The sequence below is a fragment of the Podarcis raffonei genome, chromosome 11 (genome assembly GCF_027172205.1).
Source record: "Podarcis raffonei isolate rPodRaf1 chromosome 11, rPodRaf1.pri, whole genome shotgun sequence".
Classification (NCBI taxonomy): domain Eukaryota; kingdom Metazoa; phylum Chordata; class Lepidosauria; order Squamata; family Lacertidae; genus Podarcis; species Podarcis raffonei.
Window position 1 is genome coordinate 3,851,978 of NC_070612.1, and position 21,104 is coordinate 3,873,081.

Here is a 21,104-nt window from a genome sequence, read left to right on the forward strand (position 1 = left end):
ACCTAGACAGTGAACAGCCATACTCTTGACTCTGCAAGTGGAATGCAGAGTTTCCTCTTTGTGCTGGAAGCTACAGAATACTGCATGAGAAAGGGGTCGCAGCTCTTGTCGAGGGACCCTCATTTTGGCTCAAGGACCCCCTCGCGTTGCCCTATCTCCAGACCTCAAGTGAGGCTTTGCTTCACGTGTTTGTGTTCCCAGCCCTCCTCCTGGCGAAGAGGGCCTCCGCTTTGTCAATTGCTGTGCTGCCGGCTTTTGTCTAAGCTACAGCTGGAGAGCCTGCGGAAGCTTAGAAAGGTCTTGGCACTCTCGTTCATTATTGCGGAATGTGGATTTGAGGGCTCGCCTGTGTCGGTTTCGTTTCAACTCCCAACGCTTTTTTGCGGGAAGCTTGGCCAAAGCAAGCTCTCGCCTTAATGTCATTCAAAAGCCTCATAGTAAACACGTCATGTGGTTAACCTTTAATGCGGAGTAACATTTAAAATAAAGAGTTTGCATCTTTAACTGCTAAATTACTACATAAATATTTAGGTTAGGCGCAAACAGGAATGCAGCATTATTTATGGGCTCCACGTTTCCTTGGCATTTTCAGAGGCACGCTCATTGTGCTCCTAAACAAATGCAGTGGAAAGAGGTGCCTTATGAAAACGGCCTGCTGATTCCAGAGCTTTGCAAACCTGCAGAGAGAGAGTTGAGGCTTTTTCTTCCACCCTTGCTCAGTCTCTTATTTTCATTTCTACTAAGATAACTTAAAATAGACACATATGAAGCTGCGTACTGTGCTTTTTCTCATTTGCACTTGCAGGTCACTTTCCACTTGTTGGCACCAAATTGTAGTGCCTATTGGGATGTTTTTAAATCTCTGTTTGAGATGCTTTTGCTGGTAGCCTGTGCCATTCGTTGTGGTTTCTCTTGTATAGAAAGTGGAGAAAGCAGAGTCCGTTGCTCTAAATATCATTGAAATCTGGGAAACTCGTGTGCTGACTTGAGCTTTGCCCTCACCTACCTCCTTCACCCATTCTCTTTCGCCTCAGATCTCCAAAGCTATTTCTACTCTTTCCAACCTCCAGCTAATTGTCTTTGTTTTGATTTTGGGTTTTTTATATTGCAATTTTATGTTATAAACCACCCTGAGATCTACAGGCATAGGGTGGTATACAAATGTAATAAATAACAGTAGTAATAATAATTAAACAGACCAGCAGAAGCCCTGGTGATTTATCTCTTGCTGGGCCAGACCATTTCAGATTGCTAATGGGTTGGTGATCCTTCATCCCTCCCTACAACATGAAACCACTTTTTACATGAATGTCAGGTGAAAGCTAGTCTAGAACCTTCTTTGTGGCACCCTAGTTCTGTAGGTATAAACAGCATTTTATTTATGAGAGCCTTTAGACATTTGCCCCTTAGCCTGGAGAAGGGGGCCTGGTTGAGGGTTTAAACATATACTTTATGACTATACCATGATTACGGGCCAGAGATAGTGTCAAGAGACTGTATAGGACTCTTTCTCTTGTAGTTGTAGAATCGGGACCACCCTAGTAGATTAATTGACCATCAGTTCAGAAAAGACAAAAGTTACTGTCGTGTTCTGCATCTCTCAGTTACTACGCATATTGGCCAAATAGAACCACCACCTTCAGAGACAGTGTACCGGTTTGTATGCCGGTTGTTTAGGACAAAGTGTGGTGCACAACTATTGCCTTCAGTCTGTGCTTGTTGGAAATGGACGTCTGGCCATTGTTGGGAAGTGCGTGCCAGATTAGATGGGCTTGATATGACCTGGTAGGCCTCTTCATTAGCCTTGCTTTCGTCAAGGACTCTGCACTCTGGGCTCAGTGTCTTCCCAAACTCATTATGGTATGGAACTGACCACTCCGGAGTAAGTTATTTGAATACCCTGACCTTAGAAGGCTCCCGATGGCAGAGAACTCCTTGTCTCGCTTTTCTCCTTCCTTTTTTTAATTTACCAGCTTCTGAGTGTTAAAACAAAACAAAGCTGGAAACCAGAAGATGTCTTGGGACTGCGGTGCTAATGGTTCTGCCTCTTCCTTTCTCAACCTGCTATAACTCGGAGACAGGAACCCTGGTGAGACCGAAGGAAGCTGCTGTCGTCCGTCTTCAGGTTTCCCTCTACAGAGAAGTAAGTGTTCCTCCAAAGCGACGTCTGACAGTCTGAGTTATAGGGAACATTTCAGCGTCTACTCTTTGTACGGAAGAAGGCAATTTATTCGCAGCAGCAGCCGCCGCCTCTTCTTCCTCCGCCTCCACACCCTCTTTTCATGCAGTGTTACTTGAGAAGTTGGCATTGTAAATGATGTAGCAATGTGCATGTATTAATGAGGGGTATAATAGGCTTCGGCGGAACTGGCCGATAAGATGTGTTAATCTTGTATATTAAATAGTCCTACAACAATGAACCTTATAATGAGGTTGTTATTAAATCTTTTCTTTGCTGGCTTTGATTCAGGACAACTGGCGTTCTTCGGTTTGGCACATTCTTAAGGCTGGGTTTTTTTCAGAGGCGGAAGTAGGGAAATGGCCTTAACTAGGTTTGGCACATGGGATGGTAATGTGAGGCTTTTTCTCTCTCTGTGCATTCGCTGTCTTGTTGGCAGCGAGTGCCAGCGCCCCCCTCCCCTCGCAGAGGATTTGTCAGTATGACCTCGACTCCCGTCTCAGCGCTGTGGCTCTCTCCCTACCCTCCCAACCCCATCACAAGCGCTGTAAACAGATTGTGTTCTAATAAGGTTAGAAAAGCTGTCAAAATAGCTGCCGTTTTGAAAGAGGAAATTGCAGCATACTCAAGCGAATGCCGTGCTAGATGGTTCTAATGAGAGCAGTCCAGAGACAGTTAGCTTTGTGGTACCTCTGAAAGGGCAGGACTTCTTGGCTCGTATGGGCACCCTTGTTTAGCAGCAGCTGTTCTCTGCACCATACGAGTGTCTGATTTGTCTCAGTCTGAAAGACTTTTCTAGGTGCAGGGCTTAGAAATGAGGCAATAACATCAGCCTAATGAAAAATGTGCCCAGATTATTATAATTTTGGGTGTGTGTGTGTATACATACAAGCACATGCAAGGGGTAAGTGTTTGTAAGAGACTGCCAAATATAGCTATCCTTTCTAAGGCTAACTGTAGTGTCCCATTTGCCTTCTCTGGAGTGTGGCTTGGCTTCCTTCCTCCACACTCATTTCTGCAGCCCATACTATGTTCTGGATGACATGGGCTAATGGGAGTGTAGGCCAAGGGCACATTGTTCAGCACGGCTGCAGAAGTTCAGTCCCGTACACGGATGCTAGACTACTTAGGAACCCTGTATACACATCTTTCATCTTCCTGGAGTGAAGGTAGAATATGAATGTCATAATTGGTTGCACAAAAATGTGAATAAGCTGGTGATTGGCTGATGTTCTTTAGTGAGGGAAGAGCCCTGATCATTGATGGGCTCCTTTCCTCATTTTTCAGCTTGCAGTTTTTGTCGAATCGAATTAGCTGATGTGACTTCAAGGCAGTCTCTTGCGAGAAGATGCAACTGAATGCAAGATGGTGGGCGGGTTGGGCAGCAAGCTTAAGGTGAAGGATTCTTACCCTTGCCTCTTATTTCTAAGGAGAGGGTTTTGATTATCATAGCTTCAAAAGGGCTTCCATTGTCATACATTACACCGAAATCATCTTTGGCAAACATCTATCAAAATTCCTGCAATAAATTGATTCTGTGTTGAAGAGTATAGGCAGCTACTCAGTGAAGTGAAAAAGAGAGAGAATCTGCTCTAGTTTCAATCTCATTTTTTCTCCTTGGTCCATGTGGAAAGATTTATGTGCATAAATTCATTGAGACCAGGATGGTAGTTTCCATCTAGGAAGCCTCAAATGCCAGGGCCCTTTTCCAACTTCATTCATGTTGCAAGTTTTTAGTATATCCATGTTCCTTCCCAGAAATAAGTGGGTTATAGCATCAGAGGGGTACCACTTTTTACTAACCATGCATAGCACAACCTTTCCCCTGCAGTGACTAGGCAGGAGAGAGAACCAAACACTAGTGTGACTAGTCCTGCACAGTGCCCCCTTGTCCTGCTCACTTGCTAGTAGTCTTCTTGCTCAGTGGCAAAACTATGTGCTTTTCATGTAGAATATTCTACATTCAATCTCTGTTGAAGGATCTTAGGCAGCAGGGCTACCACCTGAGGCTTTGAAGACCTGCTATCAGAGGAAACATCGTTTGGTGAAACAGATCAATGAACTCTCTAAGTGTAAGGCAGTTTCACATGTCCCTTTATTCTGTCTTCCCCACACCTGGTGTCCTCCATGTGTTTTGTGCTAGGACTCACATCATCCCCAGCCAGGATGGCCATTGGCCTTTTGCCAGCTCTGGTTGGTGCACCAACTGCGGCTGTTCCTGGACTAGGCAGAGTCTGGCCATAGTGATCCATGCATTGGTAACCTCAAGGCTTGACTGCTGCCATGCAATCTGTGTAGGGCTGCCTCGGAAGCTGGTCTGGAAGCTGTAGGTGGGGCAAAATGCAATAGCATGGCAGTGTGGGGCAGCCTATAGGAAACACATTGCATTTACTGGCTGCCAGGCCAGATTTAAGGTGCTTATACTGACATGCAAAGCCCGAAGTAGCTAGATAACTGGCCAAGTGTCTTGTGCCATATAGACCTGCCTTTTATTTGAGATCTCTTGGGGCTACTGTCTTGGCAGCAATGTGGGAGAGAACATTCTCAGGACATGCCCTCAATTTCTGGAATTTCCTCCTCTCCCAAATCAGGCTGGTGACAACTATTGTGAGTTTTCAGTTCCTGCTGCAGACCTATTTATTTACCTAGGCATTTGGGCGATTTACTTCTGTGTTGTTGTTTTTTAAAAGTGTTCTATTTCCATTCCCTTTTTATTATACAGTAATGTTTCCCTCCCCCATAACCTGCTATGGGATGCCTTCTTGTTAACACTTTAAATCTATATATAAATGAAACATGTGGAGGGCACCAGTTGGGGAAGGATGCTGTCCTCTCGTTCTCTATTGCCATGGCTTCCAGGATATGAGGTCCATCCTTTGGCTTTTTCAGACATAACTGCTGCCAATTCTTAGATCCATTGTATCCCCGTTTCTTAAGTGAATGCTCTCATCAAATTGCAGAACCAACCCAGGAAGATGAATTCAAATAGTCATGGATGAATGCCATTAATGTAAATTGGAAGTATCATTATCTGCTGAGAACTTCCAAAGATAAATATGTGAATCTAGAAATATGCAGGTGTGTGTTTGGAGACAAAGAGGATTTTTCAGCCTTCACTTGGCTGAAGAGCAGGCATCTTGCTTTCGTGATGGTGAAAATAGCCTTGAGAGCATCTAGGTGAATATTCTGCCCCTTCTCTCTCCCTCCCCTCCTTTTCTCTCTCTGGGTGTGTTGGTAAGTAAAGCAGTGCTGGTGGAATTAAGCAGGACTTCCAGTGCTCAAAGCTGGAGTGCTTTGCTTAATTTCTTTCACCTTGCCATGTTTGTCTAGCAGCAGGAAAAATGGAAGGTCAGCTGCGCCATTTGCCAAGTAGCAGTTGCTCTATGGGAGCAGTTGAGTAACAAATCTGTTAGCATTTCTATTGCCACCACAATGCTGTAATTTTTTCTGTGCTGCAAAACATGGCTCCATGCTATGGTTGTTGAGACCCGGCGCTTGCTCTGTCTTTTGGTCCCTTACCACCTTAAGCGGAAAAGGTAACTTCTTTGCATATGCTCAGTATGCTCAGTTTTCATAGCTCATAGTCCTAGTTTTAGTTCAGTGTGCACAGCCCTAGAAAGAACTGCCTCAAAGCTCCTATGGGTTGGTCTCGGATGGATTTGAGGTGGATCTGGGTTTGGATCTTGTTCTACAAACCGAGTCATTGGATGGCCTCGGTTTCTTCTGTCAACCTCCAAACATCATGTGCAGAACAGGAAATGTCTTGACAACAAAGCAACTGCAAGGATGGATGAGAGAGGGCCTGTGAAGCCTAGATACAAAAGGCAGCTTTTCTTCTTCTGCCAGTAGCAGTGCACTCTCCTTTCTCCTTGGGGTTGCATGCGGTTTGTAGTGCCAGCATGGCCAAATCACAGCCTCAGAGTATGCTGCTTTTTGTGCTCAAAGACAGGTATTGTCTTCCCATGGTCAGCAGTCTGAACTGGGTGAGAGGAGAAAGCTCTGCTCTCGAGGAAAGGACTGGACTGAGTTGAGGAGCATTCACACTGCCTACTTTGCCCTAGCAAGGCAAGTTGCACAAAGTAAAGGAAGCCCACGCTGAAGGGCTGGCTGAAATGTAGGGGCAAGTGAGGTGAAGGGCTTCAGCATCCGTCCTCCCTTGCCTCTTCTTAGTAAGCAATGTGTGACTTCCTCTCTCACTATTTCTGCCTCCATGACTTCCACCCATGCTATGCACCCGTCCGTCTTCCTGAAGTGCCTCCTTTAATTTCAGCGGTAGAGAGCCTCGTTTTTTGTTCTAATGGAAACCAGTTCAAGCTGGAGTCAAAAAGAACCAAAATGGACTGATCCACCACTTAGAAAAAGTGGATCACCATCAACACCACTGAGCAGAAATTCACGGCAGAAACGTATCTCAGTAAGCACAGGTTCCTGGGGTGAACAATCTGTTCAAATTAATGGGGTGCCTAGGAAGAAATTTGGGAGACTAAATCCTGACTTAGTGCCTGCACGTGAGGAGTGGTGTGCAAACGACCCAGAAGTGAACTGGCCAGTGTAGAAGTCGTGTGCCTATAGAGTCACTGTTGATTATCCTGCTTGGAAAGTCTGTCTGAAGATGCAGCTTATGTCAAAGCAACCATTTCAGGTTCTCTCCCTGCACATTTAAGACTCCTTCTGCTGAGGGCCATCAGGAATGTTGGGCTGCCGTGATATCCCCCACAGCGGCCACTAAGGGGAGCCTTCGGTCCATATTTTGTCTCCATGGCACTGACCAATGCTTTTGTCAGCTTTGCAGATGCACATATGGTAGAATATTATCATTTTATGGTTACAATTATGAGCAATTTGATAGAAAATGACAGCTAAATTATGCAGCGTTCTCTATATTTGTTTTAATCTTGCACTTTAAATATGTAAAGGGGAGGGGGGAAGTAGTACACCTATTTCTTTGTGTTTGGAAGATTTAGCCTCTCGCTTACTTCTCTCTGTGCCACCCCCCACCCCCTCCACTTGCTATAGCTTGGGTTGAGTTTACTTTGTGTGTGCGCATTGCAAATGGAACAAGTTTTCTCCCACAAATCCTATATCGTTAGGAATCCTGTTCAATGATGAAGGCAGCACATCCCCACCACTCCAAGGGCCCCTGACTGATCCTTGTTGGAGGAGCTTTGATTACTGGCAGGTGAGCCAATGGAAGCACCCAAAGCCAAGACGGATTTTGCAAGAGCATCTCTATAGGCCCAGGTGTAGTTTGCGCTGACTTTCTCGTTCAGGCTCTGGAGGACCTTAACCTGTGCAGAATGTAAACAGAGAGCAAAGTCTTGCCATTGGTAACCAGCAAGTCTTGGGACCACCATACCTTTCTAATCATCACTGCAGCACCTAGAGCTCAACTCAGCTTGAATTGAAAGAACTCTGGTTAAATGTACAGAAACAGTGCTTTCTGTTCTCTTCCGTCTTCCAAGGTCCAACTAAATATTGTGTCAAAATGATTGGAAATTGCAACTCAGTTTCTTTCTGTGTTATATACAATCAACTTAGCTGTTGCCTGTGCATGTATGAAGCTGACTTGCAAAGAGTCAAGCCGTTGCCTGTTCTGGCTAATTCTGTGTTCTCTAACTGGCAGTGGCTGTCCCAAGCCAAAGGGAAAAAGCTATTTCTCAGTACCAGTTGCCTGAGATGCTTCTTAGGCGGAGCTGCCAAGGATTGAACATGGGATCTTGTACGCCCAAAACCTGTGTTCTGCAACTGGGGTGTGATCCTGCGTGAGAGAGAAAATCAGCCATCTTCTGTCTGCATCCGTCCTTGCTGAGTCTGTATTCCTCTGTTTCTGCCTTTTAGCTTTCTGAACAACTGTTGCTATTCAGCCTAGGTGGACAACCTGCAGTCTGCCAAGCCTCAGGGCAGCAAGGAAAATATCACCATATCCATGTTGCTATCCATGTTGAACAGAACATGGGACTGTGAATTTAAGGTATATCAGAAGAGCTGGGGAGGTGGCGATCTTTGGGACATTGCGAATGTTGGGAGGGAAGCCCCCCACTCCTGCATTTTGGGAAATGAGGCCAGGGATTTGGAGTGGGAGAACGTACTGCCCTCAGGGCCAGCCCCAGATGCCCCCTATTAACCAGAAGCATTCTTACAAGAGGGTCCCATTGTGTTGGTTCCTCCCCTGCCCAAGGATGTTGCATTATTCTCTTCTGGTTCCAGAAAACTCCAGCTCAGAAGTCCAGATTCAGGCCTGCTCGCTCTCCTTGATCTTTTGGTGACTTTCGATACTGTTGACCAGGGGTCAGCAAACTTTCCCATCAGAATCCTTTTAAATAAAAGCACACAGTCTACTCATGTAAAAACACCAGGCAGGCCCCACAAATCACCCAGAGATGCATTTTAAATAAAAGCACACATTCTACTCATGTAAAAACATGCTGATTCCTGGACCGTCTGCGGGCCGGATTTAGAAGGTGATTGGGCTGGATCCAGCCCCCGGCCCTTAGTTTGCCTACCCATGCTGTTGACAATTCTGGAGCATTTCAGGGAAGTGGGTGTTGGGGGCATTGTGCTTCAGTGGCTCCACTGCTACTTCCAAGGCCATTTCCAGAAAATAGTTATGTGAGGCTATTATTTGGCACCATAGGAGTTCATTCATTCATTCTCTTTGGATGCCACTTTTACACACACACACACACACACACAGAGAGAGAGAGAGAGAGAGAGAGAGAGAGAGAGGGGATGCTCAAAGCAGCTTACACCACAAAAACAACTCTATAATAACATAGCAAAACAATCACAAATAAAATAACATACAAAAAACACATGTTCCCATACTAGAACTATAACAACAAATATAACAACAAATATAACAGCAAATATAACAAGGGAGCTTCTCAGTTTCACCCTCATCCTCAAAGCACCCTTCCCGTGATGTTGCTCACATCCTGAGATATCCTGTGGGGTTCCACAGGATTCCATCTTGTTCCCCATAGTATTTGACATCTATATGAAGCCCTGGAGATGCACCAGGAGGTTTGGAGTGTAGTGTCATCAATATGTTTAGCACCACTCTTTCCTCTGGGTGATCCTAGGGAGTTATTGGGAATTCACGACTGCGTGTCTCATGCGATGCTGTCCCTAGATATTAATGAGCAAAGTCACAGGATCATAGAATTGCAGAGTTGGAAGGGACCCGAGGGTCATCTAGTCCAACCCCCTGCAATGCAAGAACCTCAACTAAAGCATCCATGACAGGTGGCCAGTCCTGTGAGTGGATGCAGGTACTCAAGATTGATGACATGATTGTGCCCCTGTTGGCAAATAAAGGCAATAGAGAGTGATTTTGAGTGAGGGTGAGTTAATGTAAAAGCAAACACTTTTGTAAGGAACATTAAGGAAAGGGAGGTGGCTTTGGCAGTGTCAAGCAAAACCATGAGAAATGGTGACCAGAGTTTGGTACAGCCATTCCAGGGATTCAAGAGTTTTCTTTGGAAACCTGGGCACAGTTAAAAAAAGAAGAAGGATTGAACAACCATTTTGCCTTCATGCAAAAGTGAATAGGTTGCAGTGACTAATTTGAATTTTCCTTCGGTAATTTGGTTTGGAAGCAGTCTCTGCAATCTTGTGATTCTCTACTGCCCTCTGTGTTTTTGGTGGTGGTTTAAATATGTTATTTTCAACAACGTCTTGGCAAACAAATTCAGGTTGCTAAAGGAGCAATGGCATGTAAATCTCCCTTCGGTAGTTCATGAAATTTCCATCTTGTTTGTGGAAATAAATCATATCGGCAATTTTGACCGATGTAAGGAGCTTAGTGTTTTTCATTGCTTTTAAAATCAATTTTAGCAACTACTGTGCAGGTGGTATGGGTGGAGATGGAAGGATTAGTTTTCCAAACAACTCATTCAGCTGATTAGGAGGCTGCATCTTTAAGTTACTGTGGCCTTATTGATGCCAGATGGGAGCAGAAAACACTTGAATTTGATATCCTGGCTGTGCCAGCTGAAAGCTGGGAATCTTTCCCTTTGTTTGGAGTGTTGGTGCCTTTTTTCTTTAAGGCAGGTAACCTCCGCCTGGCTCATTTGTATGCACCGTGTGCCATCCCAGCTCACTTCAAAGTGTAATCAAGTCATGAACTAATTATGATACCATATTCCCAAAGAATGTAAATTTAATTTCCTTTCAAACACAATGGGAATGTATTAGCCATTCCTTTATATGAAAGCTATACTGTTCAACAATAGAATGACAACACTTCAAACAGAAGTGAGTTGCTTAACTTCTGCAGGCGTGGTGACCTTTTCCCTTCTCTTTTCACACTTGCACCTTGGTTTAATTGACTGGCTAACTGCTTGCTAGCATTAAGCTATTCAAATCTCCAGTTCCTAGCTTCTCGCTGGACAGAAATGGGATACATTTCTGCCTTGTGCCTCTCCTTTTATGTTTCTGCAGCCCGCTTTGCTGAACACCCCAATTCTCCAGAGGACATTGACTTTCCTGGAGTTCACAGCTTGAGCAGAACCTTTTCTTTATTAAAGAAGGGCCTTGTGGGAAGTTTCCTAGCAGGTCCTTCGCTTGCTTGAGCTAAATAGTCCACATAAGCTCCGCAGTATTAGAACACGAGAAGTAAAGTTGTTCATAAAACATTTTATTACTTTCTGTCTTTGCCGCACCTTCAGATTTTAGCTAATAAACTCCGCAGGGAAGTTGCTTGGCTTTACCCTTTTCCTCAGCCATAATTCAGGCAGGCACCCCCGTGGTCATTGTTTCTGGGCTTCCGAAAGTGCACACAGCATGTGCCAGGTGGTGTGTGATGTTTGGGACTGTCTGGTCTAGGAAAGCGATCGGAGCTTCTCGGAGCTCGTGCACCATTTAAACCCAGGTTTGCTCTATGTATTTCGCGGCAGCTTGCATGAAAACTCCCACAAATTTGGAAAAAGTAAAACTCTTAATAATGTATATTGTTGTTTAGAGGATATGTTTTGTCATTATTGGACAAGTGAATTCTTGGAGTACTGAGCGTAGACCGCTGAGAAGAGAAAAACCTTTTGTCTTTGGCAGAAGCTATCACGGTGCATCAGATATTTTGGTGGGTTTGGATATGGGAGAACCAGGTTTAAATCCTTCTTTGTCCAGAAGTGTGTTGAGCATCATGTTCAATAGCCATTGGCACTAAGAAGACAACTGCAAGGAGACTAGCCAAATTTACACGGATCTCCTGAGCATCCCTAAGGTTGAAATTATGGGTAATCTGACAAGCCCCCTCCCTGTCTCCCACAATCAGAGCTTCCAAGCTAGGTCAGCTTCTCTCGCTATGAGCAACAAAAGCTTCTGGCTGTTTATCTCTATTGACTCTCCCAGCTGAAGCATGCTTACTTACTCATACTGAGTTTGAGAATATACCCTCTAGTGAACTAGACATTTATTCCATAGTTACGAAAGCTGCCATGATACAATGCTTTGGGAACATATGACATCATTTTGTGTTACACCCCCCCCTCTCCAAGTAATGCAGTTATGTTTCTGTATTGCTATCTCTGTGTTGGTTACCCTATTACACTTATCCCAGGCCATCTGCAGACTCTGCCTGATCTTTGATCATGGTTGCAGTCATGCTGCCATCTCACTTCTTTGCCGCTCGTCACTCAAGTTAAAACTCCTTATAACTGTTGGAATGTTTCTAAGCTTTCTGTGATATCACAACTACTCAATCTATGGCTAGGAAGATCTCACAAGTTAACTTCCTGCGTTTCTGCTTTGTCAGGTTGCTTTATTTGCGGTGATTTTGGTGGGACGTAATGGAAATACTGCTTTCCCCCTGGAAAATATACAGGACGTTTTCTTGGGGAATCAAAGGAGAGCAATACTGTACAGAGTAAAATGTTGCATTTCTTTAAAAATACTAAAAAAAAAATATCAGGGAAAATGTAGGAAGTGCAAGGGCTAATGAAACAATTCCTGCACAAGTCCTTCTCTGCTGCATAGGATGCTTTTGTAATTTCTCTGGTGTGATATGGAGGTGCAAAAAGCAAAGCAGCAGTCAGTCCTGTTGGTTTTTCTTGTCCTAGCGGGAAGGACCCCCTAAGTAACAAAGAACTCAAGGAACACAATTGTTCCTTGTGTATATGTGGGAGGTGCTCAAAAGCTGAGCAGGTAGAACGAACAGCAAGAGTTTGATAATGATGAGATTGGCTGCTTCTTATATTTTGCCACGCAACTCAGATTTAAATGAATTTTCCTGCCATTTGTCTTCAAATGCAGACATTTAACTCTTGGGCTGTATAAACGAACAGGCTTTTTCAAGAGTAAAATTCATGCCCTGCGTCCAGGCTAATATGTTCACCTACTATAAACATTACTACCGATGGTTACAGCTGGCATAAAAATTCCTTTTATATACATCATCACTGGCAAAGACTCGGGAGACCACCACAAATCATTTCAGACTTTTTGTGTGTGTGTGCGCAGCGACAAAACACACTGAACTATAAAACTGCCTGAGCTCCACGTCCGTTGGCTCAGAAATGCAATTAGCTTTTTTAAAACCTTGCTTGTGCCATCCTTTTGTTTCAAGCCAAGCAAAGGCGTTTGGAAGGGCTCACTTTTTTGGACTGATTTGAAGGAGGTTCCCAGTTCTGCCCACTTGGATCAAATGGAAAACCCTTTTGGGACTTCCATGCCGCATTTTTGGAGGAAATAAGCCAGGAAGAGGAAACGTCCACAACAGAGGTGGGGAGTTTCGTTCAGCCACATTCTGGGGGCCACATTTTGGGCCTGGGGTCCAGCAGTGTGGGTGGGAGCAATGCATAAAATAGATGAGGCCACCCACCCATCAACACACTCCTGTGCTCACCTCTTCCACCACCCCACAACACTTAAAGGTAAAGGGACCCCTGACCATTAGGTCCAGTCGTGGCCGACTCTGGGGTTGCGGCGCTCATCTCGCTTTATTAGCCGAGGGAGCCAGTGTACAGCTTCCAGGACATGTGGCCAGCATGACTAAGCCGCTTCTGGTGAACCAGAGCAGCGCACGGAAATACTGTTTACCTTCCCGCTGCAGTGGTACCTATTTATCTACTTGTACTTTGTGCTTTCGAACTGCTAGGTTGGCAGGAGCAGGGACCGAGCAATGGGAGCTCACCCCGTTGCGGAGATTCGAACTGCCCACCTTCTGATCAGCAAGCCCTAGGCTCTGTGGTTTAACCCACAGCGCCACCCACAACACTCAGGCTTGGATGAAAGCATCGAGGCAGTTTGAAGATTATGCTAGCCCGTTTCCCCCCAGTTAGAGACCTTCACAAAGATTGCTCCCTGCACAGCAACTGGGCTTGAAAACAGACCTGCTGAAGCCGACAGGGCTTTTTCCAACCAGTGTTGTTATGGTGGTGGTGTTGATGAATGTTGCAGGGCAGGAGAAGGGAAAAGTTAACTCTCCCAACATGAGTTTAAACTCCCCCACCCCAGCCATTAAAGTAAGCTTCCATTGGCACCAATAGAAGTTCTTTTTTTTTAAAGGAGCCTAATTTTTATGGAGGGCAAGAAGGGGAGGGCCCTATTGACCATATCTGTGACTCTTCCCCTGTCTCCCTAGACTACAAGAAGTATGGGATTTCCCCATCCGTTCCTTGCATTGTCAGACCACACAAGGAAAAGCAAGAGTGCACTTGGGAAGGGGATGAGGGTGACACCCCAAATCTAGGTAGCTATTGGTTTTTGCCACCCCCTAGCAAGCTTCTCTGCCCTTCTTGAGCACCCAGAAAGAAGCCCTCCAACTGCAGTTGAGCAGTTCCCTTCTTCTGTAGTTACCTGATTTGCTGGATTTCTGTATGTATGAAAGCACTGTTTGGTTCGGTGCATAGACACAAGCTAGAGGTTGCCAACCCAGGCAGCTGCAGAATAAGGGAACGACGTGCCTGCTGTTTTGATAAGCTTCTCTGGCTGTGGGTATTGGACAGCCCAGGCTGGTCTTGTGGTATATCTTGTGATAAGGAGGGGCAGGAACCCAGAAGAGGTGCCGGTGCAGTGGATGTGAGCAGAACAAGGAGAGGGTCAGTTGATTACAACCACTGTAGCCCCTAAAAATGCCATTTATGTGACCATCTCAGACAACAAGTTACTTCTTGATCTCTGATTTATTCGCTTGCCTCCTGAAAACTTGGTTGAGCCAACTCTTAGCCATTTTAGGGTTGACAACAAAGCATAATAAGCTCCTAACCGATGTAGTTCTTTTTGTTGATGCTTGGCTTCCATCAGTGCCATTTTTCTAGAAAAAGAGGGGCTGGAATTCACCATGAACACCTCCCTTGTTCTCTTAGAATGTCAATAGTGCCCACCTAAGAGGTGCCAGAACTCAGTTCCAGCGAGTTCTGGCTGAAAAAAAGCCCTGGCTTTCATGACTGTTTAAGTATTCGTTTATGGGGCCTTAGCTTTGACGTTAACATCAGTGATTTTATTGGGGATTGTTATGTATTTTAATGTGAGTTTTGGGGTGTGCGATGGGGGTGTTGTGAGTAACCTTGAGCTCCTTTGGAAATTGAATAGTGTGTGTGTGTCCTATTTAAAATAACGAATAGTTTATATGATGGGTAACCTCGGCCACCATTTTCAACACACACATAGGATCATAGGAAAAAGTTAAAGCAAGTCTGTGCTGTTTGCGGGCTAGAAAGGGTGTGTGTGTCTGTTTGCTCCCTTACCAGTGGCATCTTGTTAAAGCCTTTATTTGGAGGACTCTGGACAGCGAGCCCTCGCCCTGTCTGTATGCATAATTAAAAGCAGAGAGGTGGGGAGGGGGAAGTGGGGGGGGGAACGCTAAGGAAATGGTTTACCATGTTAAATGAGCAAGGGACGGAATCGCACAGTGACAGGTGAAGAGCCGATTCATCTCCTCCTGGAATTTCAATGCTGCAAGCAAGGCAGGGCGCTTTTGCTAATATCCTTGCAAATGCCACAGTTTGCTGCGTCTCTAGATCACTGTCCAAAACTTGTCGTCGGTCTCTGAAAGGCCTGCCAGGCTGCGCCTGCATATGAGCCATGGGGAGTTTGCGAAAGGCTTTGCGTTTGGGATTGTAGTCAGGCAAATTGATGACCATGCCGGCCGCTGTTGAATAAATCATCCACACTTACCTCGTTTGCATCTCTGAGCTCATTCTGCCTGTTTTTATCACCACCGTCTCTGTCTCCGTCTCCGGTCTCCCTTGCTTTCTTTTGTTGAATTATGATGTCCCACCCATCCTGCACTTTGCATCCACTTTCTGCGAACCAGAGAGCAGCCAAGATGGTGGCAGAAATGTCTGAACAGTTTGTTGCCATTTATACCCCCACTGTTCAATCACATTTTCATGATAAGTTACAATAAAATTAAGGAGGGGGTAACATGCCTTAGAATAAAAACAGCAAATTTGTAGAAGCATTGTAAGAATGTAAGACCTGAGTCAGGATGGAACAAATCAGCATAGATTAGAAGCCTGGGATCCTTTGTCTGGCATTGGAATAACATTAAATTACGCACCTGGTTTGTTTGGGGGGAATATTCCAAAGTCAAGGTGCCACCACCGAAAAGGTTCTGCTAAGTTTTACCCTCTGGACCAATGGCAGAGACACCTGTAAAAGAGCTCCAGATGACAAGTGCTCCTTCACCTACCCTGGTCTTGAGCCGTGGAGGGCTTTAGCGGTCAGAACCAGCACTTTGAATTAGGCCTGGAAAGAAACAGGGAGCCAGTGTAGTTTACAAAGTGTGAATATAATATGATCTTATATATTGAATGGGAGTATGTATAGTTGAGGAAGTGAGAGCTGGACCATAAAGAAGGCTGATCGCCGAAGAATTGATGCTTTTGAATTATGGTGCTGGAGGAGACTCTTGAGAGTCCCATGGACTGCAAGAAGATCAAACGCATCCATTCTTAATGAAATCAGCCCTGAGTGCTCACTGGAAGGACAGATCGTGAAGCTGAGGCTCCAGTACTTTGGCCACCTCATGAGAAGAGAAGACTCCCTGGAGAAGACACTGATGCTGGGAAAGATGGAGGGCACAAGGAGAAGGGGGCGACAGAGGATGAGATGGTTGGATAGTGTTTTCGAGGTTACCAGCATGAGTTTGACCAAACTGCGGGAGGCAGTGGAAGACAGAGGTGCCTGGCGTGCTCTGGTCCATGGGGTCACGAAGAGTCGGACACGACTAAACGACTAAACAACAACAACATGTATAGTTGAGGGAGTGCTGTCAGTAGTTGGAATTTCAGCACATTTCCCTGATGGAATTGTTTGCTCAGCACATGTGGCAGGCCAAAAAAGAGTTATTCTGGGAGGATTGGTACCCTGGCCAATTGCCTGGTCAGTATCCCATGAAACAGAGTGCCACTGTGTAGGTGCCAACTTGCCTTTTAACATTTCGTTATGGTGACATTTGTTCACAAGGAGCGAGAACTACTCCCCCCCCCGCCCCCGGTCCTACAGGAATTGGGTGCAAACCTAACAGAGTAGCAAAACATCTCCTGCTGGTCCCCTACTACAACAGCAGGCACCTCTGAACACAAATAGCCTAGGATTGCCCATGACTCACATCTTGTTTTTTTTACACAAAACAATGTGTTGATGTTGATTGAAGAATTGGCTTTCTGCTTTGCTAGCACAACTGTCCTTAAAAATGGGCTTGCTGTCTACTCTGTTGTTAATTGCTATTACTATACTTCCTGTTTTTAATTTCATCGTTTTTAAAAAAGGTAACTTTGGATCCTGGTTTTCTGGGATAAAAGCCAGTGGGCCCATTCACCATTCACATTTGTAGAAACATATTGTTAAAGGTTCCGATAATTTCATTGAAAGTTAATTTAATTGCTTCACAAGAACAATTGTCTAGTTTTGTTTCTGTAATCAGGATGCTGATGATTACATCATCTTGTTTTTTTGTTTAAAGGGAATGCTTAAAAGAGTGTTCATTATTCGACCAGGCAAACACCCAACGTTGTGTGTTGGAGTCATGGAAAGATTGGGCACCAGAAACTGGTGGCTTGTGGGAGAATGAGCATGTTGTGCAAAGCCCTGTAGAGGGAGGATTTGTGTAAATTAAGGCAATCTCTACTTGGCCCAAATTGCAAGGCAAAACTCAGTAATATTTGGCCCATGTAGCTGGGTTCTTGCATTTAGTCAGGAATCTAGATGAAAGGAGATGAATATTTTGTTTATGTAGTTGTAACTTATTCTCTCTAGACATTCTGAAAGAGTCCATCTTCTTGCTGTATGGCTCAAGTATTTTGCTCTGATTTCTTACCTGGACAGCTAAATCAGATTTGCACAGAATAATGTGTTTGACTTCATTTCTCCCTCCCCCCTTCCCACTCCCTCATCCATGAGAAATGTTTTTGTCCTTAACTTGCTATCTCACCTCTGCAGCAGCAATACAGAGAGTGCCAGGAACTTTTGAGCCTTTATCAGAAGTATCTCTCGGAGCAGCAAGAAAAGCTCACATACTCTCTTTCGGAGCTTGAGGCTGCCAAGCAGAAGGAGCAGCAGGTAAGTGCCTCATCCCTTCCACCAGCATTGTTTCCTTTTTGTATGGTTGCTATTCGTCATCCTATTGAAATGGCACCTGCAGCCATGGGGCTCCAACAGCAAAAGTTGGAGCATTTAAACCTGCTGCGCTTCCCTAAAGATGGCGAGTCCTCCAGGCACCCTTCCCTTCCCTTCTCGTGGGGCCTAGAGGTGAGAAACCCCTGCTTAAAGGCATCTCTGGATCAGCAGCACAGTGAAACCATTGATCATAGCTCGATGTGTGCTTTGCTTTCCAACACAACAAGTACGTTTCATTTTTCCTCCCCGCCTTCTTCCTGGAACCAAGCCCAATAAGAGAGCATATCATATAAAACAATGGAGAAAACATAAAAAAACCACAACACTAGATTAAAACAGAAGATGAAAGAGCAGTGATCCAGCAACTATAAAGCAGCAGTCCAACTCTTGGAGGGTGTGGTGAGGACAGGGAGGGACCACCTTCCATGAAGGCCACTGACCAGGGTAACATATCCCAGCTCCTCCAGAAATGCCACATAGAACAGAGGAGGTACTGGTGACTGTCAGGCAGAAAGAAAGAAAGAAAGAAAGAAAGAAAGAAAGAAAGAAAGAGAAATCTGGCTTTTCCTATTGAACTAGGACCTATGGACTGCTCCCCACCCCCCGTGGCGTAGAACTTCTGCCAAGTTCAAGGGCCGCCAGCCGTTTTGGGCCAGTGGGGCACATTTGCAGCCCTAGCTCCTGAAGGCAGATGGCAGCCCCTGCAGGGGGCAGGGTACTGAACCAGCAAAAAGTACTGGAGCTGGTTATAAGCTCTGGACTTGAGCAATTTAAGTCCAGTTACAAACTAAGAGCACAGCAACGAAGGAGGGAGGAATCCCATTCTCCCGGGAATGAACCTACCCAGATATTCCCTCTAAGCCTCCTGACAGATAGTCTCCATCAGTTTGATTGTCACACCCTCCTTGAAAGACCTGGCTGGACTGTTTGCCCTTCTGATACTCTGTCGGCTGTCCTTCTCCTCTCTTCAAAAGGCAGCTGGGCTTCAGGGCTCTCTTTAGTTGTCCTCCTCCTTCTCACCACTGCAGTGAATGGGAAGGACCTTTTATACAAGAACCAACACCCCTTCATCCCAGCTCTCTTTCTGTTGGATGCTTACTGCCCTACCCGCTTTTTAAGATAAAGCAGCTGCTGCGGGAAAGCCTAGTACGTCCTCTATGTGAGCTGTAGTCGAGCCAGCAGGAGCCCCCAACACCTCTTGGAGTTTGGGGAGCACCATTCTCTAGACTAGTGTGGAGGTGGAACCAGCCAGGGGGCAGTTACAGTAACCACCTGCCATTAAACATGGGACAGACTTTGCAGGGTGCCTAAAAGATAGTAAAAAACAACAACATGTCAGGTGCCTACATCCAGAACGGAAGTTCTGCAATTTGGGTGTCACTTCAGACAAGGGTCTTAGTCTTTGTTCTCCCACAACCTTATGGAGGCATACAGAGGAGATTTACTGTGATGTGAACATCATATAAAAATATACTTTTAAATGTCCCCCCCCCCCACTTTGGGAGAAGAATGGCATAAGGTGAGTTTAGTCAAAAGTGTATGGTCTTAGTCTCGCAGTAGTTGTTTCCCTGAATAAAACAAGTCATGTTGCTAAAGCTTTTGGAGCATCGACTGTACTCAAGTCAGAATTTCAATTTCAAAAGGCCCTGTGGCGCTTCAGAGTCTCGTGCAAGAGTTTTCTCTGTTGTTTCAGAAGAACAGTAATCTTAGGACCTCAGGGGCATGCATGTGTGAATCAACCCATGTTCTTTGCAGCAGCCCGAAGACTGCAAGTGCTGTGGTACCTTGGGGGTGTTTGTCTCACTGGTGTTGCTTTATGACCTGATTTCATTGGATCCATGAATGAGTGGACAGGTGGCCTTTTAACACTGAAGAATACAGCTGTGACCTTCTGCAATACTTTGGCGAATGGCAGACTTTGAAAAGGTAGAGGCTGCTATCAGTCCTTGTTCGGTCTCTCTTCCCAGATTTGCTACACTGCCCAATTCCTTCCTTCTTCCACATTCTCCCAGCTTCCAAATGCAGTGGATAATCTCAGTTCTAAGAGAGAATAAACGAACACAGAGTGCACTAGGTTTATGTGGCATATGAACATAGGAAGCGGCCTTATTCCTCTAGCTCAGTATTATCTACAGTGATATATTTCTGCAGTTTCTGGATATGATTCTTCTTTGTAACTTGACCAGAATTGTCTGCTTTCTCATCCTGTTCTTGGTGCTGTTATTTCCCCAAAAACTTTCTTTTCTGTGTCTACATACCACTCTGGTCTGCCAGGGACACCAGGCTTGTGGCCAGCTGGGTTTTCATGGCGCAGATTCATCTAATAGCTCAGTACCATGTTGCCATCCTTAATGGATCCATGAATGTCAAATTCTTCTTTTAAAGCCATCTGAGTGATGATGAAAACAGTTCCTGATACTGTTAAGAGGCACTGACATTGAGAAAAAAAACTTTGCAGGAACCCTGCATCCCGTCCAAACAGTGAATCCAGCGAGCTCTTGGTTCAGCTCCGCTGGGTCGTCTCTGGGATGCGGAAGAACCTTTTCTCGGAGGGTGGAGTCCCAGCGGCCCTCGGCTGACAGCCTGGCGTTCCATTCTGAGCATCTGTCTTGGCAAGAGCCCCACAAACTTACTGGGGAAAATGGTGCCGTGATGATTTAAGACGGAGCCCTCGTGGAGTCAATAATCAGTAGCTGGAACGTGGCGCTTCCTTTTTTGTGTGTGAGATAAAGTTAATTCCATTTGAAAAGATACTTAAGGTGACATGAATTGAATTATTCAAACCGGCTTTCTCAGCATTAACTCTAGGTTAATATCTCATGATGCCTCTGGTTTCATTATAGGAGTTTTAAGTACATAACTTTTTATAATAAATTCAATACTGAGGAGCTGGGCTGAAATTGGTTTACTTTCTAGCGAGCCATAAAAAAGCAGCATTAATTGTAAAGTGAATATTGAAGTGGTCACTGAAGTTGACTCAGACAGATGCAGAGATAGCCCTTGTGATGAGATATGTGGAGCAATAAGTTTCTGCCCTGACATTAATAGAAAATACCATCTATATTAAAATGTAGTTAAATCGCTTTCATCAAGAAAGATTTTAGACAGTCTCTCAGCTACTCCCAAATGCACTTTCTTTGCTGCTTTTCATGAAGCTTTACTTGGATGTAAAGAAAATTGCCCTTGTTCTAGGTAATCAGCTCTGACCTAATTATACAGTCCTTGCTTCGCTGCCATCTCAAACAGTGGAAAGAATCCAATTTATTTTGGCGAGAAATTGTGGAAATGCTTTGCAACTTAGAGGACCTGTGCTTCATTGCTCCATTGGCGAATGAACCTCTGCACGGGGGCTGTTTTGAACCTT

General features: G+C 45.0%; 1 protein-coding gene across 11 annotated transcripts in view; it reads left to right on the forward strand.

Annotated features, from left to right (window-relative positions):
* KIAA1328 (KIAA1328 ortholog) overlaps positions 1-21,104 on the forward strand; it is a 228,403-nt gene that overhangs the window by 93,941 nt on the left and 113,358 nt on the right. For 10 of the 11 annotated variants that reach the window (XM_053408979.1, XM_053408983.1, XM_053408981.1 and 7 more), the window contains one exon: positions 17,556-17,683. In XM_053408979.1, the coding sequence (XP_053264954.1) occupies positions 17,556-17,683 (128 nt within the window). The remainder of the gene's footprint in view (positions 1-17,555; positions 17,684-21,104) is intronic. The other variant, XM_053408984.1, reaches the window with a different exon arrangement.